At 41.4% G+C, this 16066-nt stretch overlaps 1 protein-coding gene across 1 annotated transcript in view; it reads left to right on the plus strand.

The window, feature by feature from the left end:
• The window catches only part of CAPN6 (calpain 6), a 166906-nt gene that overhangs the window by 69624 nt on the left and 81216 nt on the right, over positions 1 to 16066 (plus strand). The window contains exons 4-7 of the mRNA XM_073599355.1: positions 1347 to 1555; positions 3029 to 3221; positions 6448 to 6641; positions 7731 to 7808. Coding sequence (XP_073455456.1) covers positions 1347 to 1555; positions 3029 to 3221; positions 6448 to 6641; positions 7731 to 7808 — 674 coding nt within the window. The remainder of the gene's footprint in view (positions 1 to 1346; positions 1556 to 3028; positions 3222 to 6447; positions 6642 to 7730; positions 7809 to 16066) is intronic.

Raw genomic sequence — 16066 nt, forward strand, 5'->3', positions numbered from 1 at the left:
TTACTTTAATGCAGTTAGCAATGCAGATCGCTTGTAACAAGGTCAAGTAAAACATATCCCAGATACTCCATGCACTGTATGAGATTTCTTCCCTGTTCAGAATACAGTTTGCACAGCCCTCTGCATTCCCGGTGGACTTCAGAGATGTATACCCTGTATGGAAGTTTCCGCCTGAGATGTAACAAGCACAATCTCTCCTAAACAGAGACAAATTACATGTACAGGGCCTTAGCGGTCAATTATTACTAATAAAGAAACTACGTTGATTCCTATGTACTACCACTTGTGAATAACGGGGAAGATGATTCAGGACTGCAGCAACTGCTCACATCCACACAATGTGTCTCCACATGTATACATAGGATTGATGCTTCTAAATGATGTGGCTCTTTGCTATTTACTTTGGTTATAGTGTATAATTCCGTGTGGTGAAATAAAAATAAAGATGAAAAGTGTGTCTAAATAAACAAAGTGAATAGATATAATATATCTATCAACAAGTATAAATTCCAATTTAGGTGTTCAACTTAATATGGGGCAATAGTCAATGTTGAACTTCCAGTGACTCACTTTTGTGAGATACTGTACATATTGTAAGTTAATATACCTGTATATCAATAGTTAACATTTAGCTGTGTCATCCATTTCGTGTCAATGAAGCTAAGATGGCATTTTTTAGTTTGTTTATACATGTCATTTCACCCTTTATGTTTATCTCTAAAATACCACAAGGATGTGTACTAAGGGACGTATCAATTTATGCTAATGTTGTGTTACTTGAGTAGCCCTTGATAGGAAAATCCTATAAAAGGGTGATCTGAATTCTATTAAATCAGAGCATACTTTGACAGCCTTGTATGTGTGTGCTCTCTAACTAATGTAATGTAATTACGTAACAAATAAATATGGTATTATGTTTCTGTCTGAAGGTGTTTTCACAAGAGATAAAATCTCTATTCAGCACTTTATTTTATATGATATGATATTATTGAGCACGGAGAGCACTTTATATATTAAAAGCATGTCATATGGATTGTATTGAGTTGAACACATAAATTTGAATTTATACTTGTTTATAGATATATTATATCTATTCACTTTGTTTATTTAGACACACATTTCATAGTTATTTTTATTTCACCACACAGAATTTTACACTATAACCAATGAATAACTAGCAAAGTGCCACATCATTCAACAGTATCAGTTATTACTATTATTAACTGTAAAATGATGATAGTAGTAGTAGTAATAATAATAATAATATCTTTATAAATGTGCTATTGTCAAATATGTCTTTCAACTGCTACATTTATGCTATGTACAAAATATGTTTTGTATTATAGGTTATTCCAAACTGGAAGAAACAGGAGTGGGACCCAAAAAGACCACACAAATACGCAGGAATATTCCATTTCCATTTCTGGTGTTTGGGGGATTGGGTGGATGTCGTCATTGATGACCGTTTGCCAAGCACAGATGGAAATTTGATCTATTGCCATTCCAATGTGAAGAATGAATTCTGGTGTGCACTGCTCGAGAAGGCTTATGCCAAGTAAGAATCTCATCTATTTATCAAACTATGAAAATGGAAGAAGTCCAGATGAACTAATAAATTATTACCATGGCAAGGTTCAACATGAAGAGGGTTGTCTAGTCTATATCCACAAGGCATAAAATGAATCATATTTACTAGACAATACGCCACACTCAACATAGATATCATACAAGTTATCTCTTTATGGGTTTTTTAATATTAAAAATTGCAAAATGTGAGAACATTTCTCTCTGGTACATAACAGAAACCCTAATAATTGGGACAATAGTCCAATAACCCCCCCCCCCATTTTTAACAGTAATGGCCAGATTTCAGCTACGTGCAACCTCCAAAGTGGTTTTCTATGACCATACATCTTTGTAGCCATGCTGTTCTAAATAACTCATATGCATTATCATAACATGTTTTTTTTGTGTTTTTAAGTCTTTCCTGAAGACATGTAAAATAATATAACAAGATAACAAAAGCCTATAACAAAATACTTTATATTGTTTTAAATGGATAAAAGTTAACTTTTCTTTTAGGTCTTTATCTCTCTGATCCCATTATGGATATATTTCTTTACCACAGTGTTTACCATGCCTGTACAAGAAATAGGGGGGATTTTTGTTTGTGTAAAGAATAATGTAACCTGTATAAGCCAGAGCAGCTAATGAGATTTCAGTTTACTATAGTCATATTAGTGAAAGATGAATTCTGATTTGTTGCTGCAGGTTTTTAGGGCCTGTGTTGATGGGATTTGGTTGTGACTCCATGACATCAGTTTGACATCAGTTTGAGATGCTTCTGAGCTCATGCAACATTCCATGACAGGTGCATTTGACCTGCAATTGACCTTCTTAACGGCATTTGACCTGCTTCAAGAGATTTTTGTATTGCCATAGACTTGTATGGGGATGCAAAACCAGTTTGAAGCAAACAAAAGCCCATCGACACAGTACTTAAAGCGGAACTTATGTCATTTTTTTTTCATCTTTCCATCTATTAAATCTTCTGCCCTTGTTGTTTTAACTTTGGATAGTAAAACATTTTTTATCTGCCAGTAAATACCTTATACAGCCCACTTCCTGTTTCTTGTCCGGTAAAAAGCCTAGGCTTCTGACATCATGCATAGCTCTCTCTCTCACTCTTATGAGAGTTTGCCAGGAAAGGAGGGGGGTGAGTCATAAGAGTTCCAATGAAAGCTGCAGAGCTGAAGGTGTGCCTCTGTGTGTCTGTGTAAATCCAGGAAGTGAACAGGCAGCAGCTTCAGCTGCCCACAGTTAAAATGATTGCAGCCAAACTTAGTAGAGAGATTTTTGCAGCATATTTGGCAAGTACAGAATCACAGTATATATAAAATAATATGCAAAATGATTGGAGGGAAGCTTCAGAGTGGCAAAGATGTTTTTATTACAAATTATGTGAGCAGACTGCAGATCCTCTTTAATGTGCAATTTCATGCATATTGTGCTCTACTACATACCTTAGGTTGTCAGGATCATATGAATCCCTAGATGGTGGCAGCACAGCAGATGCCATAGTGGATTTCACAGGAGCAGTTGTTGAAAATATCGACTTAACTGATGATAAATACAGTGTTAATGTGGCTGTGCAGACAAAGTTGTTTGAGGAGCTCCTAAAAGTTCATAGAGGAAGCGGGCTGATCTGCTCTCATCTAAAGGTAAGATTGCTTCACTAATGGGAAAAAAAAACATAACAAAAGGGGAAAAAAATAAATGCAATTGATGTAACATAGTTTTGAAGGCCAATGTTGTGCTAAGTTGAGGCTGAAATGATTATTTAACCACTTCGTGCCCAGGCCAATTCTGACATTTCTGTCCTACATGTAAAATTCATCATTTTTTTGCTAGAAAATTACATAGAACCCCCAAACATTATATACATCTTTTTTAGCAAAGACCCTAGAGAATACAATGGCGGTCATTGCAACTTTTTATCTTGCGCGGCATTTGCGCAGAAATTTTTCGAACGCTTTTTTTTTGTAAAAAAAACAGTTTCATGCTTAAAAAAAAAAAAACAAAACATTAGTTAGCCCAATTTTTTTGCATATTGTGAAAGATGAAGTTATGCTGAGTAAATAGATACCTAACATGTCGCACTGCAAAATTGCACACACTCGTGGAATGTTGCCAAACTTTGGTACTTAAAAATCCCCATAGGTGACGCTTTAACATTTTTTACTGGTTACATGTTTTGAGTTACAGAGGAGGTCTAGGGCTAGAATTATTTCTCTCGCTCTAACGTTCGCTGCGATACCTCACATGTGTGGTTTGAACACCAGTTTCATATGTGGGTGGGACTTGCGTATGCGTTCGCTTCTGCGTGCGAGCACACGGGGACAGGGACACTTTAATTTTTTTTTTTTTTTTTTATTGTTAATTTGACTTTTATTTTTTTAGTTTGACATTTAAAGAAAAAAATATAATAATTTTGATTACTTTTTTCCTATTACAAGGAATGTAAACATCCCTTGTAATAGGAATATGGCACGATCAGTAATTTTTACAGTGAGATATGGGGGTCAATAAGACCCCATATCTCACCTCTAGGCTGGGAAGCCGAAGCGGCGCCGTTTTTTGAATGCAGAGGCCAGGCGTGACGTCATAACATCGCGCCCGGCCTCCGAACAATCATAGAGACTCCGGCGACCATCTGGTCCGCCGGAAATCTCTATGATCACCATCCGGGGCTGGCGGATCCTGTGTCCGACTCACCGATGGAAGCGGTGAGTCGGTACAAGCACCGGAGGGCGGCGGGAGGGGGGGGCGTCCCCTCCCGCTGCTCGTAAGAACGATCAAGCGGCGGAACAGCCGCTATGATCATTCTTATGGTGTAGGGAATCGCCGGCGGAAAAAGCCGATATCTGAATGATGTCTGTAGCTACAGGCATCATTCAGATATAGCCCCTCAAATTCGAGGACGTCCCAGGACGCCCTACGGGCGCGAAGTGGTTAAATCATTATAAAGAAAAGGAATACCAAAAAAAAAAAAAAAAAATGTTTTCATAAAATTGAACACCAGTCAAACAGCTAAAAACACAAATGAAATACATATAAAAGATTTGATTATTGATGCTATAGACTGTTATGCTCACAGGGTGATTTTGCTCCACTTGCACAACACCAGAATCAGAAAAAATGATACATATTCATACTTAATAATACATTCTGAATATAATAAAATATAAAAAAATATGATTTAAATAACAATTCTAATTATTTTGAATTTGGAGTTTTTATGTAAAAAAAAAAAAAAAAAAAAAAAAAACTTTTTTTTTGTTTTGGAATAGAGTTGGGAAGAATTAGAACCCCTGTCATGTTTTACTGCTTGAGAAAAAGAAGAAATGGCTGCACATCCAAAAGTTTCAAAATAAAATGCCTTTTTATTAAAAATGACCAGGATACACCAGGGACACCAGGTATTAGTCACGTAGACGTGTTTCACACATCTGACCTGTGCTTAAGCATTACAAAATTATTGTAATGCTTAAGCACAGGTCAGATGTGTGAGAGACGTCTACATAACTAATATCTGGTGTCCCTGGTGTATCCTGGTCGTTATTAATAAAAGGCACTTTGTTTTGGAACCTTTGGATGTGCAGCCATTTCTTCTTTTTTTCAAGTTTTCACGAAGGCGGGCTGGAGCTAGCACTCCTACTTGGTTCCAATTGAGGTATTGCACACACCTGGAGCAGCGGATCCCCCCTTTTTTTATGTTTTACTGCTAGCGGCACGTCACAGTGAAAATGGTTTCCCCAGAGAGGAAAAAAGGGGAAATTTGCAATAGGGACACATACAGCAATAAAAAGATGACAGGGTTTGCAGTTTTTTCCTTTACTCTAGTGAAAAAAAATGTTTCTGTCTATTTTGGCTGGGGCATTCGCTTTAAGGAATACAGTATATCCAAAAAAATGTATAACCACATGGGAGATGTCTTAAAAAGTCTTGACTGAAAGGTTTTCTAAAAGCCAAACTGAATGAGTACAGATAATGAAAATAATGGGAGAAAAAGAATAGGTCAATACTCATAATTTGGGTCTGTTATTGGGAAATACCAACAGCGATAAGTAGATTGCATGCTGGGCCAATGAAATATGATAGATTGTGTGTTTATTTAACACCAGCTGCAATCACTTAACATTACATAAATGCGATCAATGTTTTATACTCCAGCAGGAAATAGTCTGAAGCATGTGCTGAAAGCCTGGATGAAATCTGCTCTGCCGCATTCCTGGATAAGTCCCAGGGGACCTGCAAATTTTTCATATGCATAATATGGATTTCTTTCTAGCATTAGATAAACTTTTTTTATCTATTGAGATATTGCGCACAATGTGTACTGTACCTTGCTCTTCTAATGTGATACTTTCACTATTTGGGGAGAAGTCAATAAATTTGCTGTGCCACTTTTATGGCATTAATCTCCTGGGTAATTTGATGTGCCAAATTAATGAAGCATCTGCAACACTTCTGGTTCTGACAGCGGCTTGAGCGCCAAATTCAGTTAGTTCTAAAATATGCACAAACATTGTATATGTATACATTGTCTATGCAATTGCAATGCCTTTGACAAATTCAAAATAAAATACCAACCGTTTGTATCTTACAAAAGTGGAGATAATTAAGACCAACTCTGTTTTGGTGCACAGAGAGAGACCCTGGCACAGGACAAGATTTTACAAAAGTGTCTTGCATGGATTCTAAAAGTGGTGCAGCATGAGCCAATTGTAAGTACAAGTACTAGCCAAGTCTGCGTCACCTTTAGAACGCACATGAGACACTTTTTCAAAATTTGTCTGCACCAGACTTTATGAATTCCAGGTTATGTTTTTGATGTAATGATAATAAAACAAACCAATACTCATATTTATACTACTTCATTCTTAGGCTCCTTCCTACAGTGACAGGGAGAAAGTCACACCTCTAGGACTTGTTAAAGGTCATGCATACTCTTTAACAAATATTAAAAAAGTGACATTGGGCGAGAAGACTCTTTGCTTTGGAAAGACTACTAAACTGTTTATGGTTAGAATGAGGAATCCATGGGGAAAGAGAGAGTGGAGAGGTGCATGGAATGACGAGTAAGTATAACTTAGTGGGGTGCATTAAATAACATAAAACAGTGAATATTTATTCATTTTCGACAACCTACCTACCTAGCTTGTAAGTTTTATTTTCCTACCTGTACTATAAAACAACTGTCAAAATTCTCTGAAAACATAATAACAGACAACAAGCCAGAAACACTGCCAACTAGAATACATAGGTCCATTAAGAACACCTCTGTCAAAACAAATCATGCTCATAAAATGACTTCCATTATGAGCAAGGCAACAAGATTGAGCAAAGAAATGTGAACAGACAGATCAAGCCTGAACTGGGCGAGGCTGGGAGCAAAGGCAGATAGTACAGGCTAACTTGAAATTTGCAGGTTGCACTCCTCATTATGTATGGTATTCAGAAGATGGTTCACATTGAGGCCCTTTGTGTTTAAGGAGACCAGATGAGTAGTGCTGTTGTTATATGCACTAAGTTCATATCAGTGTTTTACTGCATTAGAATACCCATCAGATAAGAGAACTTTCAGAAATCTCAGGTGTTATGAAATTGACAGATCCCTTTCATTTTAATGTTTTAGCTCTAAGAGAAGTCCCAAGGTCTGAATTTCACTGACATGCTATGGGTAAGAACATAACAAGGCTAGAGCTTCTTCAAACAAAGATAAGGTGGCAATATGGGTTAGAAGTTCATTGATCAGGAAGTGCCCAGGGATAATACTGTATGTTGTTCTAAATGAAAAGGGATATGTTAGCTTGGAGAACATACAATGACACATCTGGTTATAGGCACATACTGCTGGGAACAGGCACTAACCTGCAGACTATGAAGACAGTTCATATCTCCCAGCTAACTTGAGAATACAGTAGAACCCCTATGAACAAACTAAGGCACAGGAGTCTGCACTGGTCTGCTTTGGCTGCTATCCCCTGTAACCACAGCTAGGATGTTTTGGCTTAGAAAAAATGGCAAGGCTGCTGAGCTGACATTGATGAATACTCGTGAAACTGGGCATATAAATACTGAACATTTTGCATTTTGGGATATTTGTCATTTTTTATACACAAATGATAACAATAATATCTATCATTGTTTTCTTTGTTTTTTTTAAGTTCTGAAGAATGGAACAAAGTTAGCAGGTCTGAGAAAGAAAAGCTTGGGCTTACTGTGCGAAATGATGGCGAGTTCTGGTAAGAGATTTACTATATGCATGCCACTGATATACTGAAATAGACGCAAAAATGAATGAACCATGGAATTCAACTCGGTGTGCAACATCTATAATTAGGACCAACAATAATAGGGTTTTTTTCATCATACTTACCTGTAAAATCCTTTTCTTTGAGTACATCATGGGACACAGAGTTAGGCTAATATTCATTACCTACTGGGTTCAACGCCATCTCTAGGTGAATGGACACTGGTAGAAAAAGTGATCACAGGAAGTGATCCCCTATATAACCCCTCCCATACAGGAAGTACATCAGTTTTTTGTAGCAAGCACTGAATCCTCAAAAAAAGTGGGGAAGGATCTCTGTGTCCTATGATGTACTCAAAGAAAAGGATTTTACAGGTAAGTATGACCAAATAACCCTATTTTTTTTTTCATACATCATGGCACACATATTCATTACCTACTGGGACATCCCAGAGCAATAGCCTTGAGGGAAGGGAGACGCCCTGCCAATCAATAGCCATCATACCTTATAGGGCAGCCCGCAGTACACTGCAGCTGAAAGCCGAATCCTCGGCTGCTCGAACATCCACTTGATAAAATTTTGTGAATGTATGCACTGAAGACCAGGTAGCAGCCTTACAAATCTGAGCCACAGATACCTGATGGCGAAAAGCCCCGGAGGTTCCTACACCCCTGGTAAAATGAGCTCTCACCCTAAAGGGAGGAGCTTTATGTTTCAGACCATAGGCCTGAATAACCAATTGACAGACCCAATTGGCAATGGAAGCTTTGGAAGCTGCCTGCCCCTTCTTGGGTCCTTTTCGTAAAAAAAAAAAAAAAAAAAAAAAAGATCTAGACAAATAAACCTTGACTGCCCGGACAATGTCCAGGCAGTCAACGTCCAAGGAATGCAGTTCTCTCTTCTGCCGAACGAAGCTGAGAGAAAAAAAGAAGGCAAAATAATGTCCTGATTCAAATGAAAGGCTGACACCACTTTTGGCAAAAAGGATGAAACAGGTCATAACATGACCCTGTTGTGATGAAGGATCAAGTATGGTTCCCTGCAAGAAAGGGCCACCAACTCCAACACCCTTCTAGCCGAGGTGATGGCCATCAGGAAGGCTAGATTGCGTAACAGCAAGTTCTTGATAGGCTCAAATGGTTGTTTCTGTAACACAGACAGCACCAAAATCAAGTCCCAAGGACACATAGGTGACCTAATGGGGGGAAGCAAACAAGTTGCCCCCTGCATAAAGGTTCAGACCAGCGAACGGGAGGCTAAAGGCCTTTGGAAGAATACTGACAGGGCTGAAATCTGACCTCTGATTGTACTCAAAGCCAATTTGATTTCCACAGCTAACTGTATAAAAGAGAGAATTCTTCCAATAATGTATTTCCAAGGATGCCATTTTCTGGCTTCATACCCTGTTTCCCCAAAAATAAGACCTAGCGTAATTGTTGGTGATGGCTGCAATATAAGCCCTACCCCCCAAATAAGCCCTAGTTAAAGTCCTTGTAGGTCTTATTTTCAGGGTAGGGCTTATTTTTGGGGAAACAGGGTAGGGCTTATTTGGGGAGGTAGGGCTTATATTGCAGCCATCACCAACAATCACGCTAGGTCTTATTTTCGGGGAAACAGGGTACCAAGCAATAAAAGTCTTACAGACCTTATGATAGATCTTCCTATTGACAGCTTTTCTAGCATTTACTAGGGTAGACGCCACTGGTCCCGAGATGCCATGGTTCTTCAACACCCTGGCTTCAATAGCCATGCCATCAAATTTAGAGACTGTAAATTTGGGTGGAATATAGGACCTTGAGACAGTAGATCGGGATGGCATGGAAGCGTCCAAGGCCTGTCTATTGCCAATCTCACAATCTCTGGGAACCAGGGCCTTCTGGACAAGAACCCCCTCTCTCTGAATCCTGCGCAACAATTGTGGAAGGAGAGGGACCGGGGGGAAGCATAAACCAGGGAGTACTGGCTCCATGGAACTACCAGAGCATCTGCTCCGATTGCCAGAGGATTCCTTTGTTCGGGACACAAAAGCTTGTTGTTGAACCTGGATGCCAATAGGTCAACCTATGGCCACCCCCAACACTGGCAAATTCCCTGGACACCCCTGGGTGTAGGGACAATTCCCCCAGGCAGATCTGCTGGCGGCTGAGATAATCTGCCTCCCGGGATATGGACTGCCGATAGAATGCCAATAGAATCAGCACATGTCCCTCTGCCCAGACTAGTATGTGGTTCACCTCCTTCAGAGCTGAACAACTCCTGGTACCGCCTTGGAGGTTTATATAGGCCACTGCAGTGGCATTGTTGGACTGAACCCTGACAGAACAGTCCTGAAGTTCCACCGCCCAGGACCGTAGGGCCAGACATACTGCCGTAACTCTAGGACGTTGATGGATCTGTTCGGTCCTTGACCATTTTCGCTAAGCTGTGAGCCCCTCTAGGGTTACTCCCCAGACTGAGAGACTAGCATCTGTGGTCAGTACTCTCCAAGTTACCTGGAGGAAGGATATTCCCTTTCGCAGGTTCTGATCCTGCAATCACCAGTTTAGGTTTAAGCATGCCCAAGAACATTGCATAATCCAGGGCTTGTCCTCTCCTGTTCCAAGCCAACAAGATGTCTTGTTGTATAGGCCTGGAATGGAACTGGGCATAGGGCATTGCCTCGAAGGAGATCATCCTTCCTAGAAGACTCATACAGAACCGAATGGAGGGTTGTCTGGTGCCCCTTATCTGAGGCACCTGATCCTTCAGGGCACAGATCCTTATGGGTGGAAAAAATACCCTTGCTTGGACCGCATCTAGGATCAGACCTAAATACTTCAGACGTTGAGCTGGTCTCAAGGCTGACTTTTCAGTATTTATGACTCAGCCTAAGCTTTCCAAATACAGCACTGTGCAGGTTATGCTCTGTTCTAGAGCTTGTATTGAGTGATCTCTGAGCAGAAGGTCATCCAGATACTCAAGCACCAAGATCCTTTGGGCCCTTAAAAGACCCAGTACTAGTACTAGGACCTTTGTGAACATCCAGGGAGCTGTGGCAAGCCCGACGGGTAGAGTAACAAACTGAAAATGACATTTCTCTACTGCAAATTGCAGGATCCTCTGATGAGGCTGAAGGATAGGTACGTGTAAATATGCATCCCTTATATTGATGGAGGCTAGAAAGTCTCACATCTGGAGTGAGGCTACAACTGAGTGGATAGACTCCAATCCGAAAGGACTGGATTAGTAGATACTGGTTCGGGAACCTGTACAATTACTGCTTGATGCACTAAATGATGTAGTGCTTGAAACAGTAAGTTTCTTCTTGGAGGATCCAAGGGAACGCTGGATCTTAGAAACCTCTGAGGGGGAACCCCCGTAACTCCAACTTGTAACCGTGGGATATAGTCGAGGTGACCCACTCGTCCTGAACCACTGTTCTCCAAATGTCCACAAAGTGCAGCAGCCTTCCCCCCACCCAATAGAGTGGGGGCGTCCCCTCAAAAGGAGGGCTTGGTGCCGGGTTTAGAAGAGCTTTGGGCCCAGGGCTTTTTCTGGCCCTGGCCTTGTGGCTTGCCCATGGCTCTAGCTCACTAAGCCCCTATGCAACAATCCTGCTAAGCACCTTAGCCTGCCAAGCAACACCTGGTGACTCACGTAACCCGGGTAAGGAGAAATGAACCACTGCAAATGCCTGGTTCAGAGCCTGCTCTGTGTCCCACAACTGCCTTCTGGAAGCACCGTATGCTTGGCATACACCGCTTAAATAAGCTGGCTGTGCGCTGGGACGTTCTGCGCATGCGCGCACACGTGCAGTCCCTGCAAATGGGTGTGGCTGTATTTGCATATGTTGCAAATCTTTGTGCGCCCAGATAAAGGTTTCGGAGCATGTGCGGCTCCGAGTGTGCACAACGCCCATGGCGAAGTCACGTGCGCCATGGCCTCCAAACAAACTGCTGAGAATAGCAGGATTGACTTTTGAAAATGCACATGCGCCATGGCGAACCAAGAGGCGAAATGGTACACCATTGTGTGCCATCATTCAGTTAAAAAACAGCCAGACACAAGCAAAAAAGGTACACTTTGTGAACACCCACAGCTAGCCCAAAACTCCCCCCTATGGTCACCGCACACAGGTGTGCAGCCTCTAGCTAGCTTGATTGATTGTTACAATCACTCGGACACCCCACGGTAAGTAAATAAGGGGGTTTCACTTACCCGTCCAGGCGCAGGGCAGCTTAGAAGCTAAGAGCCCAATCTTCACCCAATACGGAGGGTTCCTGTCACTTGAGGACCTTCAAGGACTGGGTACCTTTTTATGTTTAGGGTCCACTCCCTTGGACGTGTACAGCACCCTGCAGGAATTCCTTAGCGCTGTGGTGTCCAGGATTCCACTTCGCAGGGTCCAGGGCCCGGAGGTTGCATTACAGGCAAAACCTTGCAGGATCTTGTGTCGTCTTTGTGAGGCTCGGGTACAATTTATCTAAGCATATTGAGCCTGTGTCAAATGGATCCGATCAGTCAATCCCTTGATTCATTTAAGAACCGTTTGTGGGACTAGAGACCTGGAGCTCAGAGAGCGCAAACAAACATGCCCATCCACCTTGCAGACACTGGTAAAAAAAAACTGATGTACTTCCTGTATGGGAGTGGTTATATAGGGGATCATTTCCTGTCTAAGACTTTGTCTACCAGTGTCCATTCACCTAGAGATGGCGTATAACCCAGTAAGTAATGAATATTAGCCTAACTCTGTGTCCCACAATGTATGAAAAAGAAAGGGCTTTTTAAACCTTGATTAGTCATTCGTAAGTAAATCACACATTCTTTATAAAGTATCTGTCAGCAATTTATGAGATAGAGCTTATCAATAAAGCATCTTGGTGGCCATTAAAAACTAAATCAAAACTAAATAATTAAAAACAAATATTAGGAACTAATATTTGTATAGCATAATGGTCTTCTCCAGGTGTCACCATGCATGGGAAAATTGCCATAAAACACAATATTCTAGGGAGTTCTTGAAGGCAAATATCAATGCATTTTTTTATGGTCCAGAGCCCAACACCTCCAACCTTCAGCACTGCACTACCGGTAAAGATAGTAAGGCACAGGATCAGCGTGAGATCAGCTGAGCGCCGCTCGGCACTCCCATGGCCTGCCGGAGCTCACCTCCCTGCTCTGAGCATTGCAGAGGGAAGGGGGCCTGAGATCCCCCGCTGACAGCTGGCAGAAGAGGAGAGCAGCGGGAGGTAAGTGTACCTGGCACAAATAGATGACAGAAACACACAACACAGTCCACACCCTACAATACTGCAATACAGTGCACTCCAGGATCCCACAACCACTTTAAACTAATTCTTATTTTCAGGGTAGGGCTTATATTGCAGCCCTCCCCGAAAATCACAGTAGGTCTTATTTTCGGGGTAGGTGTTATTTTCGGGGAAACGCGGTACACAGTTGGAATTCACTGAACTGTTTTGCTTTTGTAATTCTGTCCAGGCACTTTTTTGCTGTATGCACTTCTGTCTGTCAGCCAGGAGGGAGAGACCACTTTTTCTGCTAGAATTAAAGCTAAACTTACACTATTAGATAAATTCTAAATACACTGTAAAGATAAGTGTTTTAAATGTCATAGGATTTCTATCCATTCAGTCTTGACATTTACACAGCACTGCCAAACAGCACAGCCGGGCAGTTGACACCACTTTCACTATTACAATTAAAGAAAATAGTTTAAAAGGAATACAATTTAGGTGGATAGCATCTCCATGTTGTTGTTTTTAAATAGGAATAGGAAGTTGAGTGTGATCATGAACTGTACTACGGTACATCTGCCAATCGTACATGTAGAAGGGTGCTGTGTGACAGTCACTGCCAAACTATCAGCAGAGTTACTGTTTGAGCCAGTGGCAGAGCTTGTGGCTTATCGCTCACTCACTTCCATATTAGAGGCCAGAAGTAAACACAGCAATCACATTAACTTTGCTTACCTAGGGCACTAGGGGAACCCAGCAGAGTATATCCTTTGGCACTGGGCTTTTGGTGGCTATTTTGGGTGAGCCTGTGACTGATTGGCAGCCATCTTGGACCCAGAGAGGCTACATATAATCCCTCCTGGGTCATTCTGGCACACCCCGCAGTGTAAAAGAATAGGGACAGGTACATTTTGGTTAGGGAGAGATGGGCCTAGTGCAGGGAAAGTTTCCTGAGGAGCAGGGACAGAATAGGGTCCCCTAGAATAATTTGAGTTGGAGAAGACACATGAACTTATCCTGCATCTTAATTGGTGCATCATTGTGTCCTATATCATCAGCATAACACCCTATCTTGAGACCCAATGTAAGTCTAAAGAACCTGTTTAAAGAGCAATCTTTGAGGACACTGCTGCATGGAAGTTTACCATATCTGCATTGTTTTGTTATGGGACTGTAAAAGTGCCTGACTATTTATACATATTATTATTATTATTATTATTAATATACAGGATTTATATAGCGCCAACAGTTTACGCAGCGCTTTACAACATTAGGACAGACAGTACAATAACAATACAATTCAATATAGGAGGACTCAGAGAGCCCTGCTCGTTAGAGCTTACATATAGTCTGGGACAACCAGCGCATTGTTTTACTTTTTACTACCTATTATATAAACCATAAAATTTTATAGAAGACATTGTTTTGCTTGGTTTCTTCAAATGACTGCCATCTGTCCACATATATCTGCGGAGGTTGATATCTGTGACAGGCATTCGTCAAAAGTGCCAACTCTGCCCACCCTTTCTGCCCCCCTGCTCCATTCATAGCACCTGTACTATAGCTTCCCACATTGCAAAGCATTCTGTGATTGATTAAATGAATGAAAGGTCTGCCTCTGGGAGGCAGAGGATTGGGGATTTCTACTATAAACAGCAGCAATCATCACAGGGACACTTCATTACTGGTAAGTAGTGTCCATGGTGCTATTTAAAAGAAAAAAAAGTTTTACCTTAACTTCAGATATAAAGCTGTAATAAAGGAAGGGCTGGGCTGAAAAGAAGGAGGGGTTTGCCTCCAGAGCCAGTACTAATAAGATTAGGATAAGGATAGCTGATCAGCAGAAAAAGTTTGGCAAATCACAAATTAAAGAGGTGGAGACGCGCTCTCCCTCTCTGCACGGGGTCCCGGCTCTGGACTGGATATATTGATAGCAGCGCAGCCATTGGCTCCCGCTGCTGTCAATGAAATCCAATGACGCAGGTGCCGGGGGGCGGGGCCGAGTCCGGCATTCGTGTCTATGGACGCAAATGCTGGACTCGGGAGCACACCTGCATGGTAACCCCCTGGGAGAGAGCTTCTCCTAGGGGGTTATCTGATGCAAGGAGAAGCCGTGAGAGCCTCCGAGGGAACCCAGAAGAGGAGTATCGGGACCACTCTGTGCAAAACAAGCTGCACAGTGGAGGTAAGTATGACATGTTTGTTATTGTAAAAAAATAAAACGCAAAGGTTTACAATCACTTTAACGATCATTGATATAGATTATGTACCTATCGGAGTAATAAAATTTAGGTTTTTTTGTAATATTTTTTATTATAAAAGTAAAATAGGGCAACATAAAACTAGTGCACTATTCATACCTCCCAACTTTTAAACTTCAGAATGAGGGACTCTTGAGGCGGCGGGCTACGTGCACTGGGGCAAAAGTGGGTGTGACCAAAATTAACAGTGGGAGGGGCTTAATGGCCATGGTTAAACAAAACCAAGGTTTCCTTGTACCTATAAAATATGCTTTGATTGCTGTGCCACAAGCAAGAGTCACAGGGATACAGACAAACCCCAGCACAATCATTGAAAAAAAAAAAAAAAGAGCTTCTATTACAAATGGTTTTGCATAAACTATGGAAGTGTGCATTACACAAAGTGTAGAAGGATTCAGGAGTCCGTTGTCCATTATGTACATAGTGCAGGATTCAGGAATGCGTTATGTACAGAGTACAGGGTTCAGGAATGCGCTATGTATAAAGTGCAGGGTACAGGAGTGTGTTATGTACAGGTCTCTGGAGTGCGTTATGTACTGGGTTCTGGAGTGCGTTATGTACTGGGTTCTGGAGTGCGTTATGTACTGGGTTCTGGAGTGCGTTATGTACTGGGTTCTGGAGTGCGTTATGTACTGGGTTCTGGAGTGCGTTATGTACTGGGTTCTGGAGTGCGTTATGTACTGGGTTCTGGAGTGCGTTTTGTACTGGGTTCTGGAGTGCGTTTTGTACTGGGTTCTGGAGTGCGTTTTGT

Source organism: Aquarana catesbeiana, linkage group LG09 (assembly GCF_042186555.1).
Source record: "Aquarana catesbeiana isolate 2022-GZ linkage group LG09, ASM4218655v1, whole genome shotgun sequence".
NCBI classification, from domain to species: domain Eukaryota; kingdom Metazoa; phylum Chordata; class Amphibia; order Anura; family Ranidae; genus Aquarana; species Aquarana catesbeiana.